This window comes from Chrysemys picta, chromosome 3, assembly GCF_011386835.1.
Source record: "Chrysemys picta bellii isolate R12L10 chromosome 3, ASM1138683v2, whole genome shotgun sequence".
NCBI lineage: Eukaryota > Metazoa > Chordata > Testudines > Emydidae > Chrysemys > Chrysemys picta.
Window position 1 is genome coordinate 48416827 of NC_088793.1, and position 19857 is coordinate 48436683.

At 41.2% G+C, this 19857-nt stretch overlaps 1 protein-coding gene across 3 annotated transcripts in view; it reads left to right on the forward strand.

Moving 5' to 3' along the window:
• FAM83B (family with sequence similarity 83 member B) overlaps window positions 1-19857 on the forward strand; it is a 74766-nt gene that overhangs the window by 2424 nt on the left and 52485 nt on the right. For 2 of the 3 annotated variants that reach the window (XM_042848825.2, XM_024101605.3), the window contains exon 2: window positions 3887-4390. In XM_042848825.2, coding sequence (XP_042704759.1) covers window positions 3947-4390 — 444 coding nt within the window. In that variant the 5' untranslated portion in view covers window positions 3887-3946. Of the gene's footprint in view, window positions 1-3597; window positions 3759-3886; window positions 4391-19857 lie in introns of all 3 variants that reach the window. The other variant, XM_065587838.1, reaches the window with a different exon arrangement.

The following is a 19857-nucleotide window of genomic DNA, read 5'->3' on the forward strand; positions in this document are numbered from 1 at the left end:
CTTTCTCATAGCCAGTCTGTTTTAAAAATATGTACACAAAGTCTGATTAATCAAAGTGCATTTGACATATATAAAGATAGGAAGATGGGTTTAGGCAAATTACTGAAACCTCAGACTATGGGCTTGATCCTGCAAATCCTTAGCTGTATCAGTAATAGGTTTGCTAATGTAAGGATTAATCCTGAGAATGAGTCTTTGAAGACTCAAGCCCACTGTACAGAAACAATATACATGGCGGAAGGGACTTTCAAAAGTCAGCGCACTTTGTTTCTCAATTTAATCTCTGTGCTGATTTATATTAAAAAGATCTCAAAAAAACCCAAACCATATACTTTTTTAATATAGTGAAATTTTAACTAGCTGACACACCGTAAAAAATATAAAAAGTTTAGTTTGCCTGACAGACCAATTGTCTAAATCTCTGTTCTATAGCGTACCTTCTACAAGTTCTTAACCTTCCATCAAGGTGCCCTTCCTGTGCAATAACTCTTACGTTCTGGGAAGGGAAAAGACAATTGCAAGAGAGTTAGAGATGGTACTATATCTACTTGATAGAATCACTTCAATTTGAGAGTCTTCTTTTGTCTGAACTTATCCACGTACCAGACACTGATGTCCTTAATTCCAGACAATATGTTCCATGTGTCTCACCTGCTTTGACTGCCTTCTTTTTCCTTATGATAAACAGGAAATTTATTTAATTTCTTAAAAGGATGCTGCTTTTGACACTTTTATAAGCAACATTTTTTTCTGAGAAACATAATTAGTCTTATGTGGGACAAAATTCATTAATGCAGAAGTCTGCAGCTTTTTTTGAGATGGAGAGTCATATTGTATTTATAGCCTGCTGCCGTATGTCTTAGCCCAGGTAATTGCATTTGATCTGTATGTCCTATTTAATAAATACATTTTCTTCAATAAAACAACAGGCAAAAACCAAAGAACCCCCTGTCCTTATTTAAAAACAAAGGAAAAGGAAAAAATATCAATGTTGGGCCAAATGCTTGGCTGGAATAAATCTATAAAGCTCCATTAACTTAAATTGAACTCCAATCTACAACATCTGAGTTTCTAGCCCATTAAAAATAAGAAAACCAAACCTTCTTTCCCTTAATCCTCACTGCAGAGACTTGCATAGACTAGTTAGAAGGAATGGATAGTGGAACAAATGAAGCTTTGCCTCATTCATCGTGCATCAGTCCCCACACCCAATATTTATTATATATTTATTAGGGGTGGAGGTGCACACAGAATAAATTGAATAGCAATGCATACTGAAGAGAATAAAGCAAGAAAGTATGACAAAGGATAAAAGGGAAATATATACAGAAAGTAGAAATCCCTGGCTAACCATGTTGTGTAACACCACAGTTGAAGATTGCACACTGCCATGAGATCTATATAATTTAAAATGTAGTGTTATTTTTTCACTTGTTCTCAAGATGTCAGTGTTTTATATTTGCATGATCCTGTTCCAACTATTGAAATCAATGGGAATTCCCATTCCCAACAACACTTAGATACCACAGTAGTAACCCTCTTTAGAAATACCTTAGAGAGAGTGACTTCAGTGGAATCAGGATCAGGCCCTTACCATCAAACTAACAATGCAATGGTTAGAGTGATATTACCCCTGGGAAAGTCCTACAAAAGTGCACTAACTGGTCAATTTAGTAGCCTGCATTAGTGAATTGTCTTCCCATTAATATTCAGTTGAATATCTATGAATTTTGTACTTAATAACTTTTCACTCTTGATCTTAAATAGCTTTGAAAAAGTGTTGCCCTGTTATTTGAGTTCACAAAACATTGATTTCAAAGTGATACTATCTCAACTTCATGAGAGGCCTAATTTTGTCTTTTTAGTTTTTTTGCTCCTTTATGCATCACGGACTGATTCTCCACAGCCTTGCACCATGTGTAGTCATTTGCATCTGTACAAAGTGTGTGTAAAGATGTTACTATTCCTATTTTATACCTACTTTGTACCCACTGTGCAAGGCGGTGGATAATCAGCCTCTGCATATCTCCCACTGTAAAACATCATAATTCTCAGTCAGCGGACATGAACCAAGCCTTCTTTAGCTTACTGCTAACCACTGAAATCCGCCACTACAGTAGCAGCAAAAAACACTCCTTTTCCTCCAGGCTCAAGAGCATAGTATTTTGGGTGATGATCTCTCCTTCTGGTGCCCCAGAGACAGAATTCAAATTGAATCCTTCGTGTGTCTGGCTGATGCCAGCTTCAGATTGGCCTTTTCCCATTTCTTTTAAGCTTCAGATTTAGCAATCTCCTCAACAGCAGTCTTGGTTTAATTTTTCACTCCTATTTCATCCTCCTTTATCCAGCTGATCTTTCCTCCCTTAGAAGGAATTTAGTTGCAAGACCAACAAATCTGCAGACACAAATATTACTTGGATTACTATCCAGAATTGAAAATAAATAATATTTGAACATTGGATTTTACAGTTAAGTTAGTACAGTGTGCTATACGGAGCTTTTAATTTGTATTTCATTAGGCTTAATTTAAGTGGTATTTGGAAGCCATTTTCAGTTGCATTTTCATATTATTTAAACTATTTCCAACGTAGATTACTAAAGTAAATGAACACTGCACTTCTTGCAAAAACATTAGGAAGATCTACATATAAATAAAATATTTTATGTGCTCAATAAATAAGTTCAGCATAATATGTACATTTATTATTTACATAAATAATGCATTACTGCAAAATATCATTAAATAGGCTTCCAACAAGGATTTTCACGTTAATTTTCTAGCAACACATTAGGTGTCTGTGTCCTAAGTTACTCTGCACGCAATAGCTGTTCTCCCAACTTCCCCTACTCTCCTTTGTTTATCTTTCTCTGAGTCACATTATGTTGTTACCATTGGGGTTGGGAAGGTTCTGCCATGTACCTGCTTTCTGTTCTACCTGACCACTTGCATGCTGCTCTCATGGGTTTCCAAGTTATAGCTTACCTCCCTAGGCCAAAGATTGTAAGGAAATTGTATAAGTTCAGTGGAGTTGTATGGCTGTAAATGAGAGGAGAAGTTGGCCCTCTATTCTTTATGTACTTACTCCCCTTGTACGTACCCCCTTTCTCTGTGGCAGCAGCCACAAACCCCCTTCCAGTTTAATTGAAAAAAGAACATTTATGTGAGCAATAAAAAACTCCGGATTTTTTATTATTGTTGTTTTAAATTAACAGTAAGATAAAAGCAGCCGCTCCAGAGGCTGAGCAGGGTGGAACTAGAAAACAGATTGCTGAGTCATAGTCTGATTCAAGATGTGGGAGGAGACACTCTGTTTCAAGTAACTCATGAAAGTGAGGTAGGCTGGCTTTGCTTCAAGCAGCAAGAGGATTAGATCAGCATGGTGAATAAAAAGGTAGATAAAGATAAGGACATCAAAGGCTGTGGTTTCAGAGAAGCCTGAGAAAAGGTATGTGTACAAGGGAGGACTATGAGAGACTGTAGCATAAAGAAGCAGGAATCAGGGCTGGGGTTTTAACACTTTTAAGTATGGTCCAACAAGCATAGAGTATTGAAACAATTGACTGGAGGAAATTTACATATTCATTCTCCACACACAGAACATGTGCTGTTTATACTACAAGACTAGGAATCAGGAAATCTGGGATGTATTGCCAGTCCTGCCACAGACTCTACATATGAACCTCAGCAAATCACTTAACTCACAAGTGCCTCAGTTTCCCCATCTGAAAAAGGGGAGACTAATACCCACTTGACTTAGGTTTGTGAAGCTTACTTGATGAATTTTCCAAAGCACTCTGAAATCCTTAGATGGTGGAAGAGAAGGTTAAAGTATTATCATTAAAATTTCCAAAAAACATTAACTGTTTTCTTTCAATTTCCTCTCAGGTACATTTCATTGGTGCATGAATGGAAATTTAAAAGGTTTGTCATTAAATATTGGTGAAAATGGAAACATCATCTATGCTTTCATCTTTACACGATGAATGCAGATCAGACAATTACATTGAACCTCATTACAAGGAATGGTATCGTGTAGCTATTGATGCTTTAATTGAAGGAGGTTTAGAAGCCTACCAAGAATTTCTTTCCAAAGAGAGATGTTCAGAGTTCCTAGCAGAAGAAGAAATTAATTATATTTTGAACACTGTTCAGAAACTTCCTCAAAACACAGTTTATTCCTCTGACAATGCTGTTGATGATACCTCTTCCTCGGGTACTTATTGGCCTATTGAATCTGATGTGGAAGCTCCGAACCTTGACTTGGGCTGGCCCTATCTGATGCCTGGAATATCTGGAGGTACAAATATTGATCTACTTTTTCATCCACCACGAATACAGCCTTTCACAATAAAGGAAACCATTAGGAAGATGATAAGAGAAGCAAGAAAGGTAAACAGTTTAAACAATATTTATATTCAAAGTCTATGGAAATAATTTGATATTTATTGAGTCTTTTTGTGCATACTATCAGTGGGAAGAAAAATCTGTCTGAAAGAAAATTGGATGTAAAGAATTATTGGATTGAGGCCTTTGATAGGCACATAAGAAATGTCTAGACAATTGACAGACCTGTTGTTTTGATCTCAGTTTTCCTTATGTTGAATATAAACTGAATCTTCATATGAATGTTATAACAACAAATTTGGAACATTGGACTAGATCCTTAGCTGGTGTCATTCAGTCTAGCTCCAAGGTCTATCCAATTTGTTATTTTGCTGTGATTAGGTGTTCGTGCGTGCATGTGAAGTTGTCTGTCGGTCCAATTCTTGTGAAAATGTTGCTGACTTACATGTACCAGAATCATGTTTCTTGAAGCGCTCAGGAAGCAAGATTTTTGTGACTTTGAATACAACTCCTGCTTACAGTAATAGAACAGAAAAGCACAAAAGAGTGGTAAGAAGAAGTGTTATATAAATATAAATTTTAGGAAACAGGAAGATAGCATTTGGTCCATAAAGTCTGGTATCCTGCCTTCAGAAATTGCCAATACCTGACACATGAGGAAAAGGTGAATGTTATCCCACAAACTGTACTTAATTTAATGTGGAATGTTGGACACGGGGAGGGGCGGGGGGGAATCTTTATGCAGGGATCAGGAATGTATATCAAGAACTTGCATGCACACTCATCTTGCAAAACAAATAGAGGTATTATTTTAAGCCTACTAGCCTTGAATTATGACCTTTTAACTGTACATTATCATATTTAGCTTAGGCCTTGATCACTGTGTATGCTGCTGCTGGAAAGCTATAGAAAAGTATTAGCACACTTTAAATTGCTTACAGTTTCAGAAGAGTCTCAATCTTGGATCAATATTTCTTTAAAATGGAAGCAAAACATACAAAGTTTACTAATTTTAAGCTGTGATATATGAAGCACCTATCAAAGCTTTTTGTAACAGAAAGCTGTATAAGCAAATACACATCTATCCAAAGAAAAGACATGACTTAAAGCCCCACACTTACCTCAGTAATGTGGCATGGAGGGGCACTGGAAGAGTGTAGGCTCAGATTCAGCAGTCCATCCCTGTTCAGCAAACCACTTACCAAAAGTTTCACTTTAGGCCCTGTTTCATGTACGATGTGCTAAGTAAAAACATGAAATGACTCCACATTTCTAACATTAATTTGGGTCTTTATTAAGTGAACTAGTTACAGGCATGCTGCAACTGCAGCTAGTATTCAAGCCAGGGGAATAACAAATTGGCTTTGTGGTGCCTCCTCCAAACCTTTCTCTCCTGCAACCTGTGCTCCTCCCTCTAAGTTTCCTGCAGATGGCTGCAGGTCATGGTTAAGCCTACCAAGGGCACATAAGTGTCTACTCAACTTTAAGCTCCCGCTGAAGTGCTTTGCTGAACAAACATGGGTTTAATCATGTGCTGAAATGCTTTGCTGAATTGGGGCCATAAAGAGGAAGTGGACTGGTAAGGGAATGGTGAGAAAAGGCAGTTATGTGGTGGTATTTTTCTACCACTGTGGTGCTGCCACCAGTCCATCCCTACTATTTGCTTACTGGTACTGCTGCATGTTGGGAAGAAAACAGTCCAGTTGCAAGGGAGGGAGGAGTTGGGAAGAGTTGGTCTTCATGGCGTATTCCTTTCTGAATGAGTCAGAATACTGTATTTATGTTAATGCTCCTGTTAGCAGCAATAATTCTGCCAATTTATTCTAATCTCCTTTCCCCATTGGAGGGCCTGATCCATGAAAACCCCATTCCCCTAGGGAAAGCAATCGACAGCACAGTTAGCCATGCTGCCAGGACTGGCTTCCCCTTGTGGAAGGGGCTTGGAGTACCAAAAAGACATACTGACTTCTCTCTTAAGACCTGAGATTGTGAGGAGTGGCATGTCTTTTCTGTGTACGTGTTTCTTTCTGGCCTACAGTCCATGCTGCTTCCATTGGTTCTGCCCTATACAGAGGATGCTGCCATATGAATGCTCAAAATTTTGGGCAAATATTCCTCCTCTGTGTGTTGATATGGGAAAGGTTGGATGTGACCCTTACCGTTTTTAAGGAAGGATCTATGTATAGTACTTTAGATCTCTAATACTTTATTTAAATGACTTCCATGTTAATTAAGAGAATGTTTTGTAGTTGATGTTACTGATGAATGAGCAATGATAAGACAGAACAAAGATTTGATTGGTTGATCGGTGTAATACCAAACAGGAAAAAATGAAGTTTAATAGCAGTCTTAAAACTGAGCCTTGTGGTGATATAGATAAGGTTCTTCATGAAGTTAACATTCAGCCTTGAAGGGGGAAATGGTATTTGTCTGGGTCTTAAAACTTTTTTTCTTGTATTTGCAGGCATGTGATTCATGCATAGTTATGCTTAAAGAAAGGTGCACTGTAGGGGAAGTACTTATAATTAGCAGCAGTAAAAATTTAGGTCAGTTTGTAAACATTAGAATTAATTTTTTTTTTAAATATATGGAGATATCATATCTCCTAGAACTGGAAGGGACCCTGAAAAGTCATTGAGTCTAGCCCCCTGCCTTCACTAGCAGGACCAAGTACTGATTTTGCCCCAGATCCCTAAGTGGCCTCCTCAAGGATTGAACTCACAACCCTGGGTTTAGCAGGCCAATGCTCAAACCACTGAGCTATCCTTCCCCCGAAATTCCAGAAAGGACCATGTAACTTTCTTGGCAGAGGTAGGTTATGTTGAGACATTTTCATTAAAAGGTGTTACTTGTCACATAATGGGGAGTGGTCAAATGAGACTGTCCTCAGGAAGGAGAACTTCATTTATAACTTGGTGATGAGGCCCCAAATGTTTCATATCTTATCTCACCCCCACTGAAGTCAATAAGAATTTCAGCTTTAATGGGAATAGGAGCAGACCTTAAGTGTGCAAGGTAAACTAGCCTGAGACTGGTGGTGGTGATTGATCCATCAAATAATCTAGATTCTCTTTAAATTTTGGGAGATTTACAGGGGAAAGATTATCAAGGTTTACCTTAAAGGTGAACTAATTTTTCTCAAGGATGGATGGAACAACATGTGATTTACTAAAATAATTATGTATATTAATTTTGTCCACTGCTTTCTTTACTGAGGCATGTTTTGTAAATATAATCACTGACTAATGATGAATCTACCCTGCCAGAGGAAGAATGTCCAACGTAAGGCCATGCTATGCTAGGGGGAAAAATAATAATATCCATAAAAGATGTCAGAAAAGAATCTTGCCAATAATGTTTTTTCCTTATCAACTTAGCTTATTGTGAATACATTGAATTTAAAAATTAAGTTTAATTGCTACCATACTAATATGTTTCAGAGCAGCAGCCGTGTTAGTCTGTATCCCCAAAAAGAACAGGAGTACTTGTGGCACCTTGGAGCCTAACACATTTATTTGAGCCTAAGCTTTCGTGGGCTAAAACCCACTTCATACTAATATGAAATCACAGGATGGTGAAATAGCCATAGTAAGAAAAAGTACAAAGCCACCTTGAAGCAGCTCCATGATTTTGAGCCTCCTCTGAAGAGAAATTGAGGATGGAGCAGGGTAGACAGGGCCTCCAGAAATAAGGCAACTGGCTTGTTATACTCATCCTTCAGAGATTTCTCAATAACCCTGGGCTGTTTTCCAAATTCCTCTGGAGCTCAAGATGCTATAAAAGGGCTGACTCATTGCACCTGGTGGATAATATTTTTTTCCCCAGATAATTACTCTTCTGGGCACTGGTATCAAGAAGACTACTCCTCTGTTTTGGGTCAACATGAAATTTCCTTATCTTACTGTCCAGTACCATGGGTAACTCATTAATAACATATTCCTTCCATGAGTTCCCTATTGACATCTCTTCACAATTGCCTCCAATATTATCAGATTTGAGACTTGCATACTGTGGTGTGGCAAAGAAATGAGAAAAATACTACATTAATATATCAGGTGTGACAGTTGTTCAGAGATGTCACAGCGGGGAGGGAAGAGGACAGAGAAGTGGGTGTGAAGCTGGGAGGTGTACTTCCTGGCAATGTCTCTTCCTCTCATTTTATGAGCTTGGTTTCTATCTTCTCCCTAAATCACTCACATGTTCCTACCAAGTCTAATAGTGGACATTCAAATATTGATCAGCGCCTCTTGGAAATCATTCAGATTACTTTCTACAGAATCACCTAGTTCAGACAACACCATGAGGTTTGGTTTGCACCACAAAGGGAGGATGTTTGGAAAACAATTCTCAGTGCTTACTGAAGTACTTTTAGAATTTTTGACAGCATGTAATAAGTTAAGATACACACCAGACGTTGGAAACAATTCTTGAAAATGCCTAAGCATATTTTTTCTGTATTTCAAAAGATGTTTTAAAAACAACAAGCAACCAAACCCCAAACCTGTGCTCTTTACACTAAATTACATTTACTTACGTGAACAGTCCTGTGAGCAACAATTTTCAAACATGGGTTTCTGAAATCAATGTAAGTTGTGGGGCCCAGTCCTTTCATAAGTAAGGCTACTTAATAAATTTATGTGGCCAAACTTGTGCATCAAGTTTGAAAATTTTGGGCATTACCTTCAGTTGGACTATCAATGTGAGAAAAGGCTGCAAAACTGGGACCTTAAAAAACATTAAAACTACACTGTAAAAAAGACTTTTACTAAATGTAGTGGGACTCATGGCAGAAATGTACTGACTCAGAAAGAAGTACCAACTCTGTTTGAATTTAACTCATGAAAGATACAGGTCCGCACAGAAAGTAACTGCTTATGCTGTCTTCCAGTTCACAAGACTTAGGGCTTGTCTATACTTACGCGCTGGTTCGGCGGCAGGCAATCAAACTTCTGGGTTCGATTTATCGCGTCTTGTCTGGACGCGATAAATCGAACTCAGAAGTGCTCCCCGTCGACTCCGGTAATCCTGCTCGCCGCGAGGAGTACGCGGAGTCGACGGGGGAGCCTGCCTGCCGGGTCTGGACCGCGGTAAGTTCGAACTAAGGTACGTCGACTTCAGCTACATTATTCACGTAGCTGAAGTTGCGTACCTTAGTTCGATTTGGGGGTTTAGTGTAGACCAAGCCTTAAACTGATTCAGTTGCTTGGATCTAGTTATGAACCTAGAAGGAGATTGTGTGTACAATAAGAAACTAATTCTTCTTTGAGTGATTGCACATGTCCATTATGGTCGGGGAGGGGAGAGGATGTGCTGCACACCTTGTACACCAGAGCTGGAGAATTTTCCTAGCAGAACTCAGAGGGGCGGCCACACTGTGACCTGGTTTTCCTTGTGCTCTGAGCTAAGGTTATAAAGGGTAAAGCCACCATGCCCATCCTACAGTTCCTTCTTATTGGTGGTCAGAACATGCTCTTTGATCATTCCTTTAGAGAACTTGCTGGTTTTAGTTAGTGGTACTCATTTTTGGGTCCTTAGACCTCTTTTTCTTCTTCTTTATTTTTTTTTTAATCAATTGTTCACAATTAGTTGTCCATGGACTCCAGGCTCTGCCTTGTACTGAAGGAACCTATGCCAAGGTCCCTTGTCTTCAAACCCTGCTTTGGGTGCCACAAACCAGTACTTGTGAGTGACTCTCAATCTCACTGCCTGAAGTGCCTTGGTGAGGGTGAAGTCAGGGACAGGCATCTGATTTTTTTTTTCCAGGGGCTTCAAGACAAGAACCAAGAAGCAGAGAGAAGACAAGTACATCCTTGTGGAGGCCACTGCTGGCCTGGCATCAATATCAGTTCAGTTAACCAGAGGGAGTTCCTCACCATGCAGGAGTGCTCCCCTGGTCTTACCTGCAGAAAGAGGGAGGAGGATATCCTCCTCACTAGAGCACTCCTCCAAGAGGCACAAGTGCTTGGAGCACCCTCACCCTCCAAAGCCAAAGAAGAGAATGGCCTCCACGTTGTTAAAGGCCTTGCTGCAGAACTCTGCAACTGCAGAAGCTGCTAGCCAGTCTGGTATTGAAGATAAAGTGTGCCTTTCAGCCCACTGCTCCCTGTTGAAGAGATAAAGTTTCTTGACACCTTAAATGACTGCTTCTTGGAGCAACTAGTCCTAGAACCCACAAGAGGAGAGGCAATTCTTGATTTAGTCCTAAGTGGAGCTCAGGGTCCGGTCCAAGAGGTGAATATAGGTGGACTGCTTGGTAATAGTGACCATAATATAATTAAATTTAAACATCCCTGTGGTGGGGAAAACACCACAGCGGCCCAACACTGTAGGATTTAATTTCAGAAAGGGGAACGACACAAAAATGAGGAAGCTAGTTTAACAGAAATTAAAAGGTACAGCACCAAAAGTAAAACCCCTGCAAGCTGCATGGAAACTTTTTAAAGACACCATAATAGAGGCTCAACTTAAATGTATACCCCAAATTAATAAACATAGTGAGAGAACCAAAAAAGCGCCACCATGGCTAAACATCAGAGTAAAAGAAGCAGTGACAGGCAAAAAGGCATCCTTTAAAAAATGGAAGTTAAATCCTAGTGAGGAAAATAGAAAGGAGCATAAACTCTGGCAAATGAAGTATAAAAATATAATTAGGAAGGCCAAAAAAGAATTTGAAGAACAGCTAGCCAAAGACTCAAAAAGTATTAGCAAAAAAATTAAGTACATTCGAAGCAGGAAGCCTGCCAAACAACCAGTGGGGCCACTGAACTATCAAGGTACTAAAGGAGCACTCAAGGATGATACGGTCATTGCGGAGACACTAAATTGTTTGCATCGGTCTTCACGGTTGAGGATGTGAGGGAGATCCCCAAACCTGAGCCATTCTTTTTAGGTGACAAATTGAGGAACTGTCCCAGATTGAGATGTCATTAGAAGAGGTTTTGGAACAAATTGATAAACTAAACAGTAATAAGTGACCAGGACCAGATGGTATTCATCCAAGAGTTCTGAAGGAACTCAAATGTGAAATTGCAGAACTACTAACGGTGGTTTGTAACCTATCGTTTAAATCAGCTTCTGTACCCAATGACTGGAAGATAGCTAATATAATGTCAATATTGAAAAAGGGGTCTAGAGGTGATCCTGTCAATTACAGACTGGTAAGTCTAATGTCAGTATCGGGCAAATTAGTTGAAACAATAGTAAAGAATAAAATTGTGAGATGCATAGAAGAATATAAATTGTTGGACAAAAGTCAACATGGTTTCTGTAAAGGGAAATCATGTCTTACTAATCTATTAGAGTTCTTTGAAGGGGTCAAAAAACATGTGGACAAGGGAGATCCAGTGGACATACTGTACTTAGATTTCCAGAAAGCCTTTGACAAGGTCCCTCACCAAAGGCACTTACGTAAATTACGGTAAGTTGTCATGGGATAAGAGGGGAGATCCTTTCATAGATTGAGAACTGGTTAAAAGACAGGAACAAAGGGTAGGAATAAATGGTAAATTTTCAGAATGGAGGGGGTAACTAGTGGTGTTCCCCAAGGGTCAGTCCGAGGACCAATCCTATTAAACTTCTTCATAAATGATCTGGAGAAGGGGGAAAACAGTTGGCAAAGTTTGCAGACGATACTAAACTGCTTCAAGATAGTTAAGACCAAAGCAGACTGTGAAGAACTTCAAAAAGATCTCACGAAACTAAGTGATTGGGCAACAAAATGGCAAAAATGAAATTTCATGTAGATAAAAGTAAAGTAATGCACACTGGAAAAAATAACCCCAACTATACATACAATATGATTGGGGCTAATTTAGCTACAACTAATCAGGAAAGAGATCTTGGAGTCATCGTGGATAGTTCTCTGAAACCTCCACGCAATGTGCAGCGGCAGTCAAAAAAGCAAACAGGATGCTAGGAATCATTCAAAAAGGGATAGAGAATAAGATGGAGAATATCTTATTGCCCGTATATAAATCCATGGTACGCCCACATCTTGAATACTGCGTACAGATGTAGTCTCCTCATCTCAAAAAAGATATACTGGCATTAGAAAAGGTTCAGAGAAGGGCAACTAAAATGATTAGGGGTTTGGAATGGGTACCATATGAAGAGAGATTAAAGAGGCTAGGACTTTTCATCTTGGAAAAGAGGAGACTAAGGGTGGATATGATAGAGGTAAAATCATGAGTAGTGTGGAGAAAGTGAATAAGGAAAAGTTATTTACTTGTTCCCATAATATAAGAACTAGGGGCCACCAAATGAAATTAATGGGCAGCAGGTTTAAAACAAATAAAGGGAAATTCTTCTTCACACAGCGCACAGTCATCCTTGCCTGAGGAGGTTGTGAAGTCTAGGACTATAACGGGGTTAAAAGAGAACTAGATAAATTCATGGAGGCTATTAGCCAGGATGGGTAAGGAATGGTGTCCCTAGCCTCTGTTTGTCAGAAGGTGGAGATGGATGGCAGGAGAGAGATCACTTGATCATTACATGTTAGGTTCACTCCCTCTGGGGGACCTGGTATTTCGGCAGACAGGATACTGGGCTGGATGGACCTTTGGTCTGACCCAGTATGGCCATTCTTATGTTCTTATGTAACATAATTTGTTGGGGAAAAGTCAACATGGTTTTTGTAAAGGGAAATCATGCCTCACCAATCTACTGGAATTCTTTGAGGGGGTCAACACGCATGTGGACAAGGGCCATCCAGTGGATACAGTGTATTTAGATTTTCAGAAAGCCTTTGACAAGATCCCTCACCAAAGGCTCTTAAGCAAAGTAAGCAGTCATGGGATAAAAGGGAAGGTTCTCTCATGGATTTGTAACTGGTTAAAAGATAGGAAACAAAGGGTAGGAATAAATGGTCAGTTTTTAAAATGGAGAGGGGTAAATAGTCCCCCATGGGTCTGTAATGGGCCCAGTCCTATTTAACATATTCATAAGTAATCTGGAAAAAGGGGTAAACAGTGAGGTGGCAAAATTTGCAGATAATAAAAAACTACTCAAGATAATGAAGTACCAGGCAGTCTGCAAAGAGCTACAAAAGAATCTCTCAAAACTGGATGACTGGGAAACAAAGTGGCAGATGAATTTCAGTGTTGATAAATGGAAAGTAATGCACATTGGAAAACATAATCCCAACTATACATACAAAATGATGGGGTCTAAATTAGCTGTTACCATTCAAGAATGAGATCTTGGAGTCATTGTGGATAGTTCTCTGAAAACTCAATGTGCAGCGGCAGTCAAAAAAAACCAAACAGTGTTGGGAATCATTAAGAAAGGGATACATAATAAGACAGAATATATCATATTGCCTCTATATAAATCCATGAATACTGCATGCAAATGTGGTCGCCCCCATCTCAAAAAAGATATATTGGAATTGGAAAAGATTCAGAAAAGGGGCAACAAAATGATTACGGGGTATGGAATGGCTGCTGTATCAGGAGAGATTAATAAGACGGGGACTTTTCAGCTTGGAAAAGAGACGATTAAGGGCGGGATATGATAGAGGTTTATAAAGTCATGACTGGTGTGGAGAAAGTAAATAGGGAAGTATTATTTACTCCTTTTCATAACACAAGAACTAGGCGCCACCAAATGAAATTAATAGACAGCAGGTTTAAAACAAACAAAAGGAAGTATTTTTTCACATAACACAGAGTCAACCTGTGGAACTCCTTGCCAGAGGATGTGAAGGCCAAGACAATGATAGGGTTCAAAAAAGAACTAGATAAATTCATGGAGGATAGGTCCATCAATGGCTATTAGCCAGGTTGGGCATGGATGCTGTCCCTAGCCTCTGTTTTCCAGAACCTGTGAATGGGTGACAGGGGATGGATCACTTGATGATTTCCTGTTCTGTTCATTCACTCTAGGGCACCCGGCATTGGCCACTGTTGGAAGACAGGATGCTGGGCTAGATGGACCTTTGGTCTGACCCAGTATGGCTGTTCTTATGTTATGGAAGTTACTGAGCCAAAATTGGTGTGTTGGATGTTAAGCCTAACTGATGGACAAAATGATGAGGGGATGGGCTATTTCATCCATCACTCGCTTTTTGAGTCCTTAAAAGAGAGAGATTCTGTGGGGAAAGTTTAAAAGAACAGCAAGACAACAAAAGGCTACTGGAATGAATTTCAGCATCATGGCTGCCACCCCTACTATTTTCAGGGACCCCAGACCTTCATCATCCTGATCCTGAGAAGTGTCCTGACCAGAATGAGCCAGAAATAGAGGTACTCAGATGACCTTGCCACCTCTGATGGTTCCAGCTGAATCCCAAACCACACCTGGGATGACAGTTATTACTAATCTTGAATACTGTCGAAGAGACTGTCAAACAAGGGGTGGAGGGGGGTTCCATCTAAAGGGAAAGGGAACAAAAATGTTGTTTAAATGAAAGCCGTACTTAAAAGATTTGAAATGTATTAACTGTTTTTCCTTTTGTTCTTTATCTTTAATAAAAAGGTTAAAATGATTTTTAATTGTGTATTTGTCATGGTGCTAAGCAGACTAAGGTCTCTGCATACTAAACCCCGAAGCTTGTTTAACACTGTTTAGTGTTGGACAGTGACTGGGTTATGTTAACACCTTTAGCCCATATAGTCCATCTAAATTAATACATCAGGCCCATCCCATGTTGGTTTCCACATCAGGATCTGCTACACTGGCAATAACATCAGGTCTGGTACTGCTTCCAGTAATCTTGATGGCAGCTCCAAAACCAAGGACAACCCCTCCACTGCAGTGCACAGTGCTATAACTAGGAAGCCCCCGATGTTATCACTGAAACTGCAGACCCATCATAGATCACAGGACTGATCTCTTGCGATGCCTGCTGGTACTGTTCCACCCTGGCCTTTGGAGTACTCACACTCTTCCTCAGAGGCTGAAGTCTCCCACTTCATGGAATCCAGAGCTTCCTCCAGGGATCATCCCTGCTCTTGTAGGACTAATTCTGACAAGAGCAGATTGAGAGAATGCAGTGCCACAATTGTCCTCTGGTATCATACCAACCCTGTTATAGGCCCTACTGGGTGACATGCAGGATGCCTGTGGCATCTAGATCCTCATCTACTGCACTACAGAAATCAGTCACTGAGAAGAGAAGTCTCCCTACCCGGTCACAAAAGACCATCCAAAGTCAGTACCGGGCAACTACTACATTACAGAAACCTACTCTTGATGGAGGAAGTTTCTCCACGTGGAACTGATAGACTGATGATGATGCTGAGGATTGGCATTGCCTGTGCTTCAGGCAGGCCTCCAGCATCAACAGTGCAAGACCATCCTTAGGAGGGTTCTAATCTGCTTCTTCCAAACACCTTGTCCTCCTCAGCGCATGAGGTCCTGGTATGGAGGTAGTCTTCTACAGATGGAGCATATGGAGAAAAATCCCCACAAATCAGGCACTTTATACCTAGCTACATCAACGAAAGTTGCTCTCCCAGGTAGTGGTGGTAATAATTGAAAGACACCACCAAGACAGAGTGAAACTGACTCCCAAAGATGCACAAAATTGGCCCTTTTTGGTAGAAAGGTGGGGTTAGAACTACACATAGCGAATCATCAAGCCCTTTTGACCTGTGTTGATTATTCCAGTTGGAATGAATTGGCCAAATTCCTTAACAAGCTGTCAGAGGACTCCCAAGGGTGACTTCTGGTCTTTCATGGTGGACGGGTGGGTAGTTGCAAGGTCCACACTGCAGATTCAGCTGCCAGAGTTATGGCAACAGCAGTAACCATGCACTGCTCATCACTGCTCCAGTGGTCAGAGGTATGACAGATCACTGAAGATCTCCTCTTTGAGGGCTCTGACTTATTTTCCTCAAAGATGGATGAAGCCCTGCATACTTTAAAAGATTCGAAGGAAGAGCTGAAATCCCTGGGTCTAAATATATGCACCAAAGAACACACTTTTTTCCTCCGTTTCCTCTGAGGCAGCAGTATTACATGCCTAAACAGGCACACGAGTAGAGGCAGAAGCATAAACTGAAAAGGAGGATGCTCCAGCCATCCACCTTGGCAACTTCTTCCAGACAGCTGCACAATTGACAGTAGTCTGTTTCACTCCCTTGTGAGAATGGCATATTGCCCATACCTGACAAGTGGGTGCTAAAAGTAGTGGAATTAGAATTTACCCTGCAGTTCCTACCTTCCCCGCCCCTTTTCAGTGGCCAATATTGTGTAGCCTTTACATTCTTTGGGAGACATAGAAGAATCAGGGCTGGGTTCTACTCCCGATACTTTCCATTACCCAAAATGAGAGGGTGTCCCAGGCTCATTTTGGACCTTTGAAACTTGAACAAATACATCAAGAAGCTACAATTCTGTATGGTTTCCCTTGCAACTGTTATCCCTTTGCTAGATCCAGGAGATTGGTATTCTGCCCTCAGCTTGAGGGACATGTATTTCCGTATGGCAATCCACCCTGCTCACAGGAAATTTCTAAGGTTCACAGTGAGTGAAAATCACTTGCAGTTCACAGTTCTATCCTTCAGCCTGTCATCTACCCCAGGGTTTTTCACCAGATGCATGGCAATGATAGCAGGACACATCTGCCCTGGAGACATCCAGTTATACCCTTATCTGGACAACTGGCTGGTGCAGGATTGCTCCCTTCAGGAGGTGGAGAGAAGTATCCATTTAACGTTCCTCCTATTTTCATGCTTAAGCATGGAAATAAACAAAGAGAAATCAATCCTCTCACCCATCCAAGAAAAGAATTTATTGAGACAGTTCTGGACTCAACCCTAGCAAGAGCTTTTCTGCCACAGAGTTTTCTAGCTTTACAAAACCTCTGTATATCCTTCAAGACCCATCCCTGAACCTTGGTGAGGAATTGCCTCAGGCTCCTGGGGCATATGGTCACATGTACTTATGTGAGTTGCATGCCAGTCTTCATCTCATAGCTCAAGTCAGTTTACTGTCCTTAGATACATCACCTGAAGACATTAGTGTGTATCCCAGAGAATTGCCTATTTTCCCTGGATTGGTGGATGAACCAAGGCATTATTTACAGGAGAGGTCCTGTTTTTACCCATCTCTTCCTTCAGTGACTTTGGTAATGGATACCCTAGCCATGGGGTGAGGAGCACATCTGGGAGATCTGCAAGCTCTAGGCTTGTGGTCCACCCACCAGGCAACACATTTTAAAGTTATGGGCAACCGTCAGATCCTGCCACTAATTTCTGCATCATATACAGAACAGCAATATTCATGTACATACTGATAACATCATAGTGGTGTTCCATGTCATCAAGCAGGAGGCACCAGATAAGAAAGCAGTCAGGCCCTGGAATTTCTGCATCTGGAATTCCCTGATTCTCATAGCATCACAGTGACCAGAATGGCTGAGTGCTCTGAGTGAGCAGATCGTTCCCCTTGGATCACAAATGATCTCTCAATATGACCTTTCTAAGAACAATATTTCAAATAGGAGACGTCCCATCAATGGATTGATTTCTAACCTCTCAGAACAGGAAATGTTCCCTATTCTGTTCGAAGGTGGACCATAGCCCTGGGATCCATCTTGAATATGTTTCTCCTTTCCCGGGACGAGGGGCCATTCTATGCCTAGCTGGCTACAATTTTTGTGTTTCACTCTTGTGTTTCTGCTGTATTCTCTAACCACATGACTGTATTCTCTAACCACATGACTTCCAGGTTCCGTAAAGTTCTAGAAAGATTTTTCCACCTATCAGAGACCTTACTCCATGGTAGTACTAAATTCAAATCCTATTTGCCCTTGTGAACCTTTAGTCACCTGTTCATTGTTACACCTTTCAGCAAAATTGGCCTTTTAATGGCCTTCACCTCATTGAGGACAGTAGGGGAGCTATGTGCCCTGGTAATAGATCCTGTATATACTTTGTTTTAACAAGGTCAAGGTACAACTTCGGCCACCAAGTTTCTCTCCAAAGTAGTATCTGATTTCCACCTCAACCATCCACATATTTGCGGATCTTCTTTACAAAGCCACATGCTCATAAAGATGAACAATAACTCCATGCTTTGGATGTTTACCAAGCACTGGCTTTTTATCTAGAATAGAACAAAGCCTTTTCGGGTCTCTTCCCAGCTGTTCATCTCCTATCCACAGCGAATGAGAGGACTTCCTGTAACAGTGCAACAACTGTCCAAATGGATCACTGCTATAAGATCAGTTGGAAAAGCTCTCTGTGCTAGAGCACACTCGGCCTCTATGGCTTTTGTGGGAAATGTTATTTTCATGGACAGATGCAGAGTAGCAAGGTGGTCTTCTGTCCACACCTTTGTTACACATTATGTAGTTGCTGCTGTATCAAGGGAAGATAAAAACATGAGGAAACCAGTTCTGCATTCCCTCCTCCAATGAAACTCATAGTTCCACCTCCATTGGAAATTGCTTGGGAGTCACCTAATGCAGTGATTTTCAACCTGTGGTCCGGGGGTCCACAGACTATGTCTTAAGGGTTCGTGAAAGGTGACTGTGAAAATAAAGTTTCAGATCACAGAAAAGGCATTAAGAAGAACAGGAGTACTTGTGGCACCTTAGAGACTAACAAATTTATTAGAGCATAAGCTTTTGTGGACTACAGCCCACTTCTTCGGATCTGTTTTTCTGATCAATCAAAAGTATGTGAATACCCCCACCTACGGTCAAAAACCAAAGTGATGGTGTGACTGTAGAAGCCCACAATTTGACACAGCATGAGAAAGGGTGCTAAATGCTGTGCCAAGCACATGCCACAGTTATGGTTGAATTCTGTTCAGTCAGTTTTCAGTTGAAGACTTCTATGGTAGGGGTCTGCGGACCACAGATTGAATTTCCGAAAGGGTCCACACTTCCATTTGAAATTTTTTAGGTGTGTGTAGTGAGGCAGAGTGGCCTCCCTCTGAACAGCAGAGTGAAGGACCATTATACTCCCCCCCTGGAGGACGGAGCTAATTCCACCCTGCCCCCCTCACCGGAAGTCCCAAGGTGGGACAGGGAGTATAAAAAAAGAGCCCCAATGCTCAGTTGGGACTGGAGCACTGGAGGGAGCAGACGGCACTTCCAGGGAGCTGGGATCTCAACAGGATCCCAAACAAGGCCCAAGTGAAACTGTGGCCGAAGGAGACAGACCAGTGCCCAGAGGCACTGCCAGGACCACCATCAGATAGATGCCCTGAAGAGCTGTGGGGACTGCCAGTGGCTATGTACCCCGAGGAGCTGGAGGACTTTTGGACTGCAGGACCCTACAACCAGACTGTGGTAGGAAGTAGCTTAAGGGAACCAGACTCTGGTCTGGTTCTGCTGCTAGAGTGTGAGTCAGTGTGTTGTGGGATTCCCCACTGACCCAGTGGTGGAACACTCTGCCACTGATAGGGCTCTGGGCTGGAATGTGGTGGAGTCGGGTGGGCCCGCATCCCCCTGTCACCCTACCCCTGCAGTGGCAGCCTTCCCACCTGAGGCCCAAAGAGGCCTGCGTTCATATACCTGAGACGTCTACCTGAGCCAGAATGCTAGACTGCTTTGTCTGCTG